Genomic DNA, 13,807 nt, shown 5'->3' on the forward strand with positions numbered 1-13,807 from the left:
AACTGATTTGTATTTATTACTTTACTTAACAGCTCAGGAGATTACAACCAGCATTAGTAGTTGTTAAGCTAATTTGTACTTTTTCTCTTTTGTATTTCAAATCGGGCTATAATTTAAATAGCAACACACCATGGTGTGGTTTAAATTATAGCCCGATTTGAAAAACCTGAAGAAGCCGCATTGTAGCGGCGAAACGGGTTCCCATCGAGAGGGGATAAAGCGGCAGATATGGCATGCTATACATCACATTAAAGCCAAAAGATAAGTGCTTTTTTCTGTCTAACAACTATTAATGCTGGTTGTAATCTTTTGAGCTGCTAAGGAAAGCAGAAAAAATACAAATTAGCTTAACAACTACTAATGCTGGTTGTAATCTCCTGAGCTGCTAAGTAAAGTAATAAATACAAATCAGTTGCTGAGCAAAATAGAAAGTATGATACAAATATACAATTCTCTATTTAACTAAATTATATTGGTATTTATGATAAAAGTTTGAGAAAAATAAAAATTAACAAAGTTTTGAGTAATAATTAAAATATAATAAAAATTTGACGAATTAAGTCTTTTTTAATATATGAAGGTTTTTTTTAATCTATGAAAGACACCCACGCCACAATTCCTTATATCTCTGAGATTCTTTTCCTTCATTTAATTGACTTAATCTCCATTTTGACTTAACTTTGTGTGGCCCTTACTAGCTTGGAGGTCACCCATATGTTGAGAATAGGTTGCCTGCTTGTCCTGGGATAAAGCACAGTTTCTTACCATAACAGGTGTTATCCAGGGACAGCAGGCAGCTATTTTCGCAACCCACCCACCTCCCCTGGTTGGCTTCTCTGCTAGCTATCTGAACTGAGGAGACGCACACCCTGTGTCAGGTGGGAAGGCACTCACGCATGTGCGGTGCGGAAATCGCAAACTTTCTAAAAGTTCTTCAAGCAAGTCTGCTTGAGAAGCTGTCCACATCTGGCTTGCTGTCCCTGGATAACTGTGCTTTAATGACTCTCCTTAGAGTAAAGAAGCCTGTGACCTTTGCGGCTTATACAAGGACTTGGAAGGTTTTCCAATTATGGTGCACCAAGGAGCAGGTGAAGCCTGAGAAGGCTCCTATCCTGGTGATTCTAGCATTCCTTCAAGCATATCCTGAAAAGGGCCTAGCGGTTTTGTCTCTCAAGGTTCAGATAGCTGTCTTTTAGAGCACGGAGAGGCATGCAGTCATTGGTGTCTCATCCAGACATCACTCATTTTTTGAGGGGGGCACTCAGATTGCAACCCCTGCTACATAGGCTGTTCTGTTGGGACCTCAATGTGATTATGAAGGGCCTATCTTGGGCTCCGTATGAGCCCCTGCTGGACGCATCACTATTGGATCTTATGGTTAAGACCGTGTTTTTGGTTGCTGTTATCTTGGCAAGGTGGCTCTCAGAGGTAGAGAACCTTTCCTCCAGTTTATGGAGTCTGGTGTTTCTCTGTGGATGGTTCCTTCCTTTCTTCCAAAGGTGGTTTGCCTTCCATATCAATGAAGAGATTCATTTACCCACCTTTCATCCTACGGCTTTGGCAAACCAGGACAGAGTTTTGCAGAAGCTGGATGTGCATAGAGGCATACTTCTCTGTCTGGAGAGAACTAATGATTCCAGGCTCTCCGACTATCTTTTTGTGCTGACCAACCCCTCAAGATGAGCAAGCCAGCTTCCAAGGCTTCAATTGCCAGATGGATTCACATGGCACTCTTCTTATATTGCCTGCAGAAAACAGCCCCCTATTCAATTGCAGTACATTTGACTAGAAGTGTGGCTGTTTCCTTGGCGGAGTCCCTGGCTGTTTTCGTTTGATGAAATTATAGGGCAGCCACTTGGTCTACACTCCACACATTTTTGAGGTTCTACAGAGTGGATGTTGCAGCTCAGGAAGAGGCCACTTTTGGGTCCTCGGTTTTGCAGGCTCTCTGTCCCTCCTTAGATGTTTGGCACTGCTTTGGTATATCAGCTACTGTACAGAATTCTATGTCTTAGCTCCTGAATGAAAGATTAGGTTCTTACCTTGATAATCTTCTTTCAGATAGAAGACATAGGATTCTGTACGCCCCACCCTGTCTAGACTTTTGATTCACTTGATTTCCTGTTTCAGACGTTGCCAGTGTCCATCTTGGGACCTCTTCTCCTGTAGCTAAGATTTAGCAGAAATAATACTGGAACACGTGAGTTCATATTCCCTTTCTCCTTTGGGGGGATTTTATGGCTCCTGCTAGTTGCACTTAGTAGGTTGGTTCCTACCGTGTTTCCCCGAAAATAAGACCTACCCCAAAAATAAGCCCTAGTAAGATTTTCGGGGTAGGTCTTAATATAAGTCCTACCCCAAAAATAAGCCCTAGTCGCCGGCAGCAGTGCTTCCCGCTGCGCAAACGAACCCCCGCTGACACTTCCATCTCTCCCACCCATTAGAACGCCGCCAACCACCAGTCCATTATACCTTGCAAATGGCAGCATCAGCAAAAATCTAATAAGGCTGCTTTACGGCCTTCTCTTCTCCCTCCCAGGCATTCCTATGCCGCATCACTGATGTCATCAGCAACACGGCACACGGGACGCCCAGGAGAGAGAAGAGAAGGCCGCAAAGCTACCTGATTAGATTTTTGCTGATGCTGCCGTTTGCAAAGTATATTGGTCTCGCAGTCGGCAGTGTTCTAATGGGAGGGAGAGATGGAAGTGTCAGTGGGGGTTTGGCTGCACAAGGGGGGATAGAAAGATGCTGCATGGGGGGGAGGAAGGGAGGGATTGAAGCTATGTAAGGTTTCTGCTGCACGAGGGATGGAAGGCACAAGGGGATGAGTGAGAGGTGAGGAAAGATGCTGCACATGGAGGGGAGTGGGGAGAAAGGAAAGAGGAAGAATTGGGGTGGAGGAGAGTAAGGGAGAGATGATAATTGTACATGAAAAAAAGAAGACCTACCCCGAAAATAAGACAGTGCATTTTTGGGCCCAAAATTGATATAAAACAGTATCTTATTTTCAGGGAAATACGGTAGCTACTCATTTGCGTACTTTGTTGTTCAGGGTTAAATTGTTAATTGTTATTAATCGTTGTTGTTTATCATAAGTTACAGAGCAGAACAGAATATGGTTTTGTCACCGGGGAAGTTTCCCGTATCTCTCCTTCTCTTTTCTTCTGTTTCAGTGGAGTTCGATTGCTTTGGTACTGAAAAGGGAGCTGTTCTCCACTGCAAAAGAGGAGGACTTCAGAGTTTTGGAGTGATACCCTTCTGCAGATTCGCAACTAATGGGAAGCAACATCTACTGTACAGGGGATCCTGAGAATTGGAAGGATCTTCCTGCCAATTGCCACCCTACCAATTTATTATCCTGTCAGAAATGTCAACCATGGCTTGCCATCAGCTGATTGTGGCAGGGGAATCCCTGATCAACTGAGCCAGCAGGGAGATCCCCAATTCCCCTCTTCCTCCCATTCCCCCTCCCGATGAGCCTGAGCCATGATTCCTCTCTCCCTTCCATCCCCCCTCCCACTAAGCCATGATTCCTCCTACCCACTGATTCCCCCATCCCCTTTAATAGATAGCCCCCCCTGCCAAGCCCAATTCCTTTCTCCCTCCTTCCCACCCAATGGGAGAGGCCTAAGGTCCTGATTGGCTCAAAATGGTGGACCTTTCCTCTCCCATTACATCTTGGGATGCACTGGAAGGGGGAAGGGCCACCATTTTGAAGAGACAGCCCTATCAGCAGGATGGAATGGGCATTCCTTCTGCTGATTTTTCATCCCAAGATAAAGGGATGTGTGGGGGGGGGGATGTCAGGAGTATGTGGGAATGTTGAGGGGAGGGAGGTGTCAGGATGTGGAAGCTGGCTCTCTTTTGAGACAGGCCGGGGGATCTGTGGGAAGGAGAGAGGAATCTGGGATCTCTGCCAAGTATGTGGGGATGTTGGGGGGGAGAGGGGTGTCAGGAGATGTTAGAAGGATGTTGAGGGGGCATTGAGCTCGGCAGAAGGGGGCTCTTGCTGGTGGGGATTGGTGGAGGGAGAGAGGAATTGCAGATCTCCCTGCTGGTTCAGCTGAGCAGGGCAGGGGAATCTCCGATCAGCTGAGCAGGCAGGACTCCCTGAAGTCCCTGTTTCAGGGAGTCCTGCCAGATCAGCAAATTGGGGATTCCCCTGCCACGATCAACTGATGGCAAGCTGTGGGCTATTTAGATTTAATTTTGACATTTCTTTTTTTTTTTTTTTGTTAAACATTTATTTATAGCATTTTACAGAAAATATAAAACCAAAAACACAGCTATAAAACAGATTGTCCAGTCAAACAGATACAATAACAACCACCAAGCCATGAACCAAAAAAATCTGCTGATAATATACAAAACTAACACAAGGAAACTCCACCCCTCCCCTCTAATTTTGATATTTCTGACAGGATAGGACAATTGGGTACAACAGTTGGTAGGATCTTCCAACCAATTGTTGCCGACCCACTGTACAGAATCCTGTCTTCTAACCGAAAGAAGATTAGCAAGGTAATTACTAAAGGCTAGATTCACTAACCTTCCCGATCACTCCGATCCGGGCAGGCTGACTGATTCACAACGGGTCTGTATTCAAATGGGGCAATCAGAGGAACGCCCCTTACCAATCACACGGATCGCTTAAGAGTGATCCTGTCGCATGCGCAGACCATCTTCTTTGCCTGTAGATGGTCTGCGCATTTGTTTGCTGTCAGTGTTTGCTTTTTTTTAATTTTTGCTGGCAATGGGACTTTCAAATGGCTCTTTAAAACTTTGGTAGACTTTGTGCTGGAAGATAAAGCTCTTCTGAGGGATATTTTTATTTTTTACTTTTTTTCTCGTCAGTCTGTGGTTTTAAACCATGGGTTTAAAGCAGGTTAAAACCAAGGGCTCGCGCTGCAGGGAAGGGCAGCAGAGTAGGAGAGTCGGGGCTGGCAAAAAAATCAGTTAGCAAAATCACTTGAGAAAATCAGCATAAGCACAAATGACAGCATTTTTAAGAGGCTTTTTTCAGCGGGGCGGCTAGCAGGAGAGCTGGGCCAGAGAGCAGGGCAACAACAGGAGAGTCGGGGCAGAGAGCAGGACGGCAAGAGCAGGAGAGTCAGCAGAGTAGGGATTTTGCACAAGTGATTGGTCCTCAGCAGTCGCTTGTTTTTGGATTGGCCAGCCCAGTTGGTGTGCCTGAAGATGTTTAGTGAATTGCTGCCGTCCTACATTTGCATGTGCGGATCAGAATCTGATCGCGAGGAAGGTTAGTGAATCGAGTCGGGGTTTCCAAGTGGTCGGGACTTGATCGGTGGGCTTAGTGAATCTAACCCCTAATCTTTCAATCTGTTTTGAATGGTAGTGTTTATATTTTCAGACAAATTAAGTATTTGTTTAAATGTAATCCTTTTATTATTTAGGTACATGTCTTTAGTACAAAAAAAGAAGGATCTGTTTGAAAGTGAAACACAAGCAAGAGAACAACAGCTGTGTGCTAATGAGGAAATCAAGAGCTCTTTAACCATTCATAGAAGAACTATAGTAACCAGAGAGGCCACCAAACAAAAGCAGATGTTCAACTTGGAAAATACATCGTGTGAAGAAATTAATGGTTCTCATAGAACCATGTTTGGAGCATCCCAAGTAAGAAATGCCATGTTTCCAGGCTGCAGAGTCTATACTAGCCGACAGATTAACAAGATAAACATTGAAGCTGTTTTTAAAGAAACAAACACGCAGATTCAAAATGCATTACTGTCAGGATCCAACACCATTAAAAGTGAACAATTAGTGGCAAATGCACAATGTACTCTCTCGAATCTTGTAAATAAGAATTCATCCATACCAGTGATAGATCTTATTTCTTCTGATGATAGTGAGGAATATGTGTTGGTGTCATCTGGAGAGACCCTTGAAAGGAAAGAATTCTGTAAAGCATGTCATAAACTCTACAACAAAATGGCAGATGTGAAATCATCTACAATTCAAAATGTTATAGGTAAGCTGGACTTTTGATTATAACGCTGGATTAATTTAGTTGACAAATTTTTAGATATCTGAGGATGAAACATTTTTAAAACTGTGTTTAATTTTGTCAGCTGCCCTGGAGATGAATATGGATAAAGATGCAAAACCCCTCTCAGTATGGCTTGATAGTACTATTCCTTAGAATCCTGCTGCACTATCCAGACAATTGAATTGGGTCCCCTTCCTACCAGCAGATGGAAATTCAGAAAACAACTTTTTGTGCAAGAGCTGGTGCTTTGTGGAAAACGTTGGTTCCTTGTCTGGCGCTACCATTCTGAACAAGTGGGTGTTATCTTTTCCTATCAGATGGAAGTAGAAAAAAAATTGGTCTCTTCCACTCACTGGTGTAACATGCTGGTGCTCAAGAAAATTTCCAGTATATTTCTCTACCTCTAGCAGATGGTAGGTTGTTCAGGCTGATGCTCTTGATCCTGGCCTGTCTGCGTGCTCTGCTGGCTGAGGGCATACAGCATGGTTGAGCCTAACAGCTTGTCCCAGGTTACTTGGCCCCCTGTCCGGACCTAGTTGAGTGCAGAGCAGTGCTCCCCTGCCCTTAGTAGCACTTTTTAGTGTTCACAGGACAAGGCATGTGGCTCGATCCTGCGGGGCCCTGTCCCTTTGCCCATTATAGATTGTATACCCTGTTGAGATATTTTCCCTAGGCAAAACAATTTGGCTGCCTGGCTTAGCTGTATTCCTCTTGCTATGAGAATAAAGTTATTTGAGGGGTTTTGGGTTTTGTTATTCTAATTCTCCACTGAGCTTACCGAAGGAGAGCAAAATCAAACTGACTGGAAAAGCAGGTCTGCATGTGTCTTGTTACATGGCTAGACATGCTACCAGCAGATGCTGTGAACGCTGCAAGAGCAGGCAGCTTAGCACAGCTTCTGACTCTGCCCACCCTGTAATGGGCCATTTTCAATTTGGAAATAGCCCTAGATGGTAGGGGCCATGGAAACTGCCATCTTCTCAGAAGAGGACAGGTCCTTCCGGACTGACCTGCTGGCCATCCACCCAACTCCAACCCCTCCACTGTCCCACCACCCAAAGGGTCCTCCGTAAGCCAACTTCGCTTTAAACAGACTGGTGGTTTCTTCTGGGCAAGAGCAATCCCCAGTTGCTCTTGCCCCTGCAGATTCCTCAGCCAAAATGATTGCTGGGATCTCACAGGGCAGTCTCATGAGACTTCAATAGAAAAAATCCATATGGCTCAACAGTTATAAACTAAATATCCCAAAACCATTAGTATGGAAAAATAATTTGAGTGGCTTATCTTCTAAAGGTATAGGTAAAGTTTATTTAACAAGGATGGTAAGCCTCAGAATGTGGAGCCTTATACCCAATTTGGGTCATCTTGTGAAAGACTTTCACTTGCTCCTTGTTTCACTTGTTTACGTCAGTGTATCATAAACTGTGTGCCTCAACATTGGCGAGGAGGAGAGTCATCTGTGCTGGCTGTCTTCAGGACGTGCCTCTCGCAGTGAAAGGCACGTCCTGTAGGCAGTCAGCTGGTGCGGATGACTTTCCTCCTTGTCGGTGTCTTTCCTTTTCTCACCGTACCTCCCCTCCTCCCGAATCCCTCCACCGAAGGGGCCAGATGGGCCTCCGCGCATGCGCGGACGTTGATGTGCTGACATCACGCATGCACGGACATTGACGTGCTGATGTCGTGCATGTGCGTGACATCAGCAAGTTGATGATGGCGCCCTTCTGGGTGCCTTCTGGCTGGGGTACTGTGTTTAGCATGCCACCGGCCAGAAAGTTTGCGACACTGGTTTACGTCATGGGCTTCCATTTCCCCCCTCTCTATACTTATAAAATTATAATTTTTTATCAATCTTGCCAGACCGGAACAGTTTCAGCTTACTGATGGGTTAAATCTCATCATGACCAGCAGGTTGAGACTGAGACAAAATTTTGGAATAGTACATAATAGCTTACTCCCCCTAATTACCTCAGTCTTCTCTGTCTCCAGCAGGTGTGAGTGAGTTGTACCCATCTCCCTTGGTTAGGGCTGTTGGAATTTGTTTAGGGCTCCTATTCCCTGTTTTTGTGCCGGACTGAGCTTGGGTGGGCCCTGTTTTGGGGTCCATCCAACTTCGGGGTGTCAAACCTGGTGGGTCTCATGCTGGGTCCCTCCCCCCTTTCCTCCACCTCTCCCCCAATTTTTTTTTTTTTTTAGAGGTGTCTCAGCAGTAAGTCTTGCCCCCAATTCAGGTAAGGCATACTGCTTTGAGAGCCAGTGGAGTCTGTTCTGTAAAAAAAAATAAATCCTGAGGCAGTGCCAGTCTGAAGGGCTGCTTTCCCTTTAAATTTAATGTAAATTACTGCATGTTTCAACTACCTGGCACTTTTTCTTTAGTTAGGTCGTGTATGGAGCAATGAGCACTTTAGAAGGAAAAAAGTGCTCATTTCGCTCCATACGCGAGGGTCGGTCTGTGCAAGCTCTGTGCAGGCCGGAGCAGTGGAGGAGTTGCCGTACAGCAAGAGATTAGAGAAACTGGGCCCCTTCTCCCTTTAAAAGAGGAGACTGAGAGGGGACATGATCGAAACATTCAAGATACTGAAGGGAATAGACTTAGTAGATAAAGACAGGGGAGGGAGGGAGAACGAGAGGGCATTCTCTAAAGTTAAAAGGGGATAGATTTCATACAAACGTAAGGAAGTTCTTCTTCACCCAGAGAGTGGTAGAGAACTGGAACGCTCTTCCGGAGTCTGTTATAGGGGAGAACACTCTCCAGGGATTCAAGACAAAGTTGAACAAATTTCTGCTGAACCGGAACGTAAGCAGGTAGGACTGGTCTTGGTTGGAGTGCTGGTCTTTGACCTAGGGGCTGCCGCGTGAGCGGACTGCTGGGCACGATGGATCACTGATCTGACCTAGCAGCGGCAATTCTTATGTTCTAGGAGCCTTGTCGACAGTGGGTGCCGGGAGCTAGGGCTTCCTGCCGCAAGTGCCTCTCGAGTCAGCAGCTGACAGAGGGAAAGCTCGGGCTTCCCCTGCCACCCATGGAGGGATTTCCTCAGCTGCTGACAGTAAGGTTAAAAAGGATTCCCTTACCGCTGAAGCGGCTAGGGATTCTCTCACAGTTGTTGCCGGCTTGCCTGCTTTAGCAGCTGTGACAGTTCTGGCTTCCTAAGTGTTACAGGCCACGGAGGGGTTATTTTTAGCAGAATCTTCACCATTTTTGACAAGAAACCCCTCCATCTTGTTTCAAGCCTCGGGTGACCTTCCCCTTGTATTGGAAAAACAGGGGCATGTTTCAGCTGGGTCCCTTGCGGTGACAGGGAGTCCCATGGGGCCGCCAGGGGTTTTTTCTCCCAGATTTATTTTTTGCTTTTTGCAAGGCTTATTTTCAGGTGGCTGGGGGTTTTGCAGTGGTCCCGGGGGTCTTGGGGGGTTCCCTCTGTACCCCCTGTGGCTTTGCCCCCCCTGTACTCCTTTAGCGACCCTTCCTCCTCCTCCCTTGTCCAAGCGCCCCTGGGTGGCATGGGACGAAGACCTGTGGTCTGATGAGTGTGTTAACCTAATTGATGACCAGGACCCTTGGGGAGACCTCCAGGACCCTCTCGAGGGGATGGCTGCTGGTACCGGAGCCTCAGCTTTTCCATCTACTGGTGAGGAGGCATCTGTGCTGTGCCTTTTTCAGAGGGACATGCTCCCTGATCCGATTCAACAGGTCTCCTCTGTTGCGCTTTGAGGAGACGCCACCTGAGACCCTCTGCTTAAAGGGATCTCCTCTGCTTCCTGCTCTTTTCCTATGCATCAGGATATTGTCCTGGTGTAGTGGAATACGCCAGAGGCACTATTTCGGTTTGCGCACACTATGGCTAATCTGTATCCCATCCCGGAGGGGGATAGGGCTACCTTGAAGTTGTCAGTTGTGGACGCGGTGGTATCAGCTATTGCAAGTAGCATACAATGCCCTTAGAAGGCGGTTCTGCCTTGCGGGACTGAAGAATGTAAGTTGGAGACCATTCTTAAGCAGAATTTTGTTGTCTCTGCCTTGGGTGTCCAGGCGGCTATTTGTGGGGAGCTCTTGGCTCGGGCTGTGTTTCGGTGGGCTGAGTATGTCCTGGATCGTGAGTTTGATGACTAGTCCTTGGTGGATCAAAAGGACGCAAAGATTGAGATGGCAGCCTCTTTCCTCTCGGACGCACTGTATGACCTGGTGTGGACGTCCACCTGGTCAATGGCTTTTGGGGTGGCCACGCGTTGTACCTTGTGACTTCGTGCTTGTTCAGCGGATACAGTGCCTAAGACTAAACTTACTAAATTTCTCTTTCGGGGCCCTTTTTGTTTGGGGAAGATTGGGATAAGTTGGTTCAGACTCTGACGGACTCTAAAGACCTGAAGACCGTGCCCGCCCAGCTGTTAGGGCTGGCACTGCTCAGGGTCACCTGCGGGAGTTCCACAGATAATGCCCTGGGTGTGGGGCTGCTCCCTTCCTGACTTCTGATTTTTCCTGGGGTCGTTTCTATCAGTGCATGCAGTCCTTTCTTGGGGTCCGTTGGGGGGGCTGGGATTCCCTTTGCTGGTGCCCCCTCTCATTCTGGTAGGTGCCCGGCTGCGTGAGTTTTCTCCAAAGTAGGCAGAGATCACATCTGATCAGTGGGTCTTGGAGGTGATTCAGGATGGTTATTTGCTAGAGTTTGCCCACTCTCTGCCAGATCATTTTCTAGCTTTTCCTTGTCAGGCAGTGTGGAAGAAACAAGCTTTTCACCAGACCCTTCAAAGATTGTTAGATCTTAAAGCAGTAGTTCCAGTGCCCCCTCAGGAGTGTTGCACCGGCAGGTACTCGATTTTATTTTGTAGTGCCCAAGAAAGAGGGAACCTATCGGCCTATCTTAAATTTGAAAGGGGTCTACAGGGCTCTCAAAGTTCCGTCTGTTCGCATGGAGACACTGTGGTCTGTGATTCTGGCGGTTCAGCTGGGGGAGTTTCTGACCTCTCTCGATCTGATGGAGGCCTACTTGCATGTTCCAATCCGAGCCTCCCATCAGCGCTTCCTTCGCGTTGCGATCTTGGGTCAGCACTATCAGTTCTGTGCACTTTCTTTTGGTCTGGCCACGGCTCCGCGGATGTTCACCAAGGTTAGGGTGGTCGCAGCAGCTTTGCGCAAAGAGGGCATTCTAGTACATTCCAGGAGAGCACTCAGGTCACTGTTCAGGTGGTGGAGTTCCTGCAGTCGCTGGGCTGGGTTGTCAACCTTTCAAAGAATCAGTTGGACCCATCTCAGTGCCTGGAGTACCTTGAGGTTCTGTTCGACACCTCCTTAGGGAAGGTCTTCCTCCCAGAGGCCTGGGTGAGCAAGTTGCAGTCACAGATTCGCCTTTCTTTTGGCATCCCGGGGTCCTCGGGTGCAGGATTTCCTCCATGTCTTGGGGTCATTGGCGGCTTCCTTAGACATAGTGAGGTGGGCTTGTGCCCATATGCATCCTTTTCAGTGTGCTCTTCTTCGGAGGTGGTCGCCCCAGAGGCACAGTCTGGATCATCCTGTTCCTTTGAGGGGCATGGCTCACTGCAGTCTTCGTTGGTGGCTTCAGACCTCCCATATACTTCAAGGGGCAAGTCTGGATCAGCTACAGTGGACGGTGCTTCTCACACATGCCAGTTTCCTCAGTTGGGGAGCTCAGTGTCTAGGTCACTCAGCTCAGGGCACCTGATCCACACAGGAGGCTTCCTGGTCGATCAGTGTTCTGGAGAACAGAGTCATCCATCTGGCACTGTTGGCCTTCCGATTAGAGAGCTGAACGGGGACGACGGGAATCCCACGGGTTCCCCCTTCGGGTCACAGGGATCCCGTGGGGACGCCCCCTTTGGGTCACGGGGATTCTGTGGGGACACCCCCTAGGGTCGCGGGGTTCCTGCGGGGCTGGATGTATTCAGCCGCGAGGCTCGTCTCCCTACCTGCCCTCAGCCCTGCCACACACAGCCGAACGGAAGTCTTCCTGATGTCAGCGCTGACGTTGGAGGGAGGGCTTAAGCAAAGCCCTCCCTCCCTCCGACGTCAGCACTGACATCGTGAAGACTTCTGTTCGTATGCTGCGGCTGGGCAGGCAGGGAAAAGGCATTGGTACAAGGCGGGGGGCGGTCCCGGGGCGGGTGCAGCACAGCCAGCCAGATCTCCCGACCGACCGACAATAGGCCCGGTCCGTCAAACCTCCCTGCGCTGTAGTTGCAAATCTAAATTACTTTCTTACAGCAGCTTCAATACTCCAGCTGCTGTAAGAAGGTAATTTAGATTCGCGGCTACAAAGCAGGGAGGTTTGTTGGACCGGATCTGTTCTGTTGTCAGTCGGGCGGGTAAGCGCCACAAAGGTAAGGGGCAGGGAGGAAAGGTGGAGTGGAGAGGAAAAGGCGCTTAAGGTAAAACTGAGGAGGGAGAAGGAGCTGAAAGCACTGGGGAAGACAAAGGGGTGGAGAAAGACGGGGGGGGGGAATGGGGAAGACAGGGGGAGAAGGACGCTGAAAGGAAATGGGGAAGAGAGAGTGGGGAGAAGACGCTGGCAGGGAAGAAGACAGAGATGCCAGACTATAGGGGGAGCGGAGGGAAGAAGATGGGCGCCGGATCAATTTGGAAGGGGGGAGAAAGGGAGAGGCACAGTAACAGAGCAAATGGAAGACACAGAGAGAAGAGAGACAGTGGATGGAAGGAATTGAATGAGAACATGAGGAAAGCAGAAACCAGGCAATAAAGGTAGGAAAAAAATTATTATTATTTTTTTTTTTGCTTCAGGATAAAGTAGTATATTAGTTGTGTTGATAAAAATTTATAAACATTAGAGGCTCTGGTAGAAACCCGTTTACAAAGTATGTATTCTTCCCAATTAATATTTCCAAATTAATAAAGTCTTTTTGCTTATTTGTAAATGGGTTTCTACCAGAGCCTTTAATTCAGTAGCATAATTAAATGAAATAACTATTTCTGTAGTTGGTGGGGACGGGGAGATTCCTCGCGGGGACGGGTGGGGACGGGTTGGATTCCTCACGGGGACGGGTGGGACTTTGGCGGGGATGGGTGGGATTTCTGTCCCCGCGCAACTCTCTACTTCCGATCCTTCTTGATGGGCAAGTCAGTCAGGGTCCTTTCAGACAATGCCACAGTGGTGGCCTATGCAAATTGTCAGGGGGGCACCAAGAGCACTCTAGTGACACAAGAGGTGGCTCTGCTCATGGTCTGGGCAGAGTCTCATCTTCTGGACTTCTTGGCTTTCCACATGGCAGGAGTGAAGAATGTTCAGGCGAACTTTCTAGTCGTCACGTGCTAGATCCTGGAGAGTGGTGCCTAAGTCATGTAGCTTTTCTGTTGATATTGCAAGCTTGGGGGTCAGCCCCTCATGGACCTGATGGCTACAAGTGTCAACACCAAAACACCCTGCTTCTTCAGTCATCGCAGACACAGTCAGGCCGAGGGTCTGGATGCTCTGGTCCAATCATGGCCAATGGAGGGTCTGTTGTATGTGTTCCCTCCGTGGCCATTAGTGGACAGAGTTCTCTGCATTGTTCAACATCCGGGCCTTGTGATTGGTGGCCCCGGATTGGCCCAGATGTACGTGGTAAGCAGACCTGGTGTGGTATTTAGTGGTGGATCCTCTGCTGCTCTCACCTGACCTTTTGATTTAGGGTCCCATTCCAATGTTTGATCCGGGTCCCTTTTGTCTTATGGCTTGACTCTTGAAAGGGAGCGCTTAGGTAAGAAGGGGTAGTCACATAAAGTCAGCTTTACCCTGTTGGGGTCCCGGAGACTTTCCACTTCTCAGGCTTATGTGCAGGTTTGGT

The 13,807-nt window shown here is 47.9% G+C and overlaps 1 protein-coding gene across 2 annotated transcripts in view; it reads left to right on the top strand.

Annotated features, from left to right (window-relative positions):
- The window catches only part of LOC117360842, a 72,469-nt gene that overhangs the window by 16,382 nt on the left and 42,280 nt on the right, over window positions 1–13,807 (top strand). For both annotated transcript variants that reach the window (XM_033945326.1, XM_033945327.1), the window contains exon 2: window positions 5,418–5,995. In XM_033945326.1, the coding sequence (XP_033801217.1) occupies window positions 5,418–5,995 (578 nt within the window). The remainder of the gene's footprint in view (window positions 1–5,417; window positions 5,996–13,807) is intronic.

The sequence above is a fragment of the Geotrypetes seraphini genome, chromosome 5 (assembly GCF_902459505.1).
Source record: "Geotrypetes seraphini chromosome 5, aGeoSer1.1, whole genome shotgun sequence".
In the NCBI taxonomy this organism is placed as follows: domain Eukaryota; kingdom Metazoa; phylum Chordata; class Amphibia; order Gymnophiona; family Dermophiidae; genus Geotrypetes; species Geotrypetes seraphini.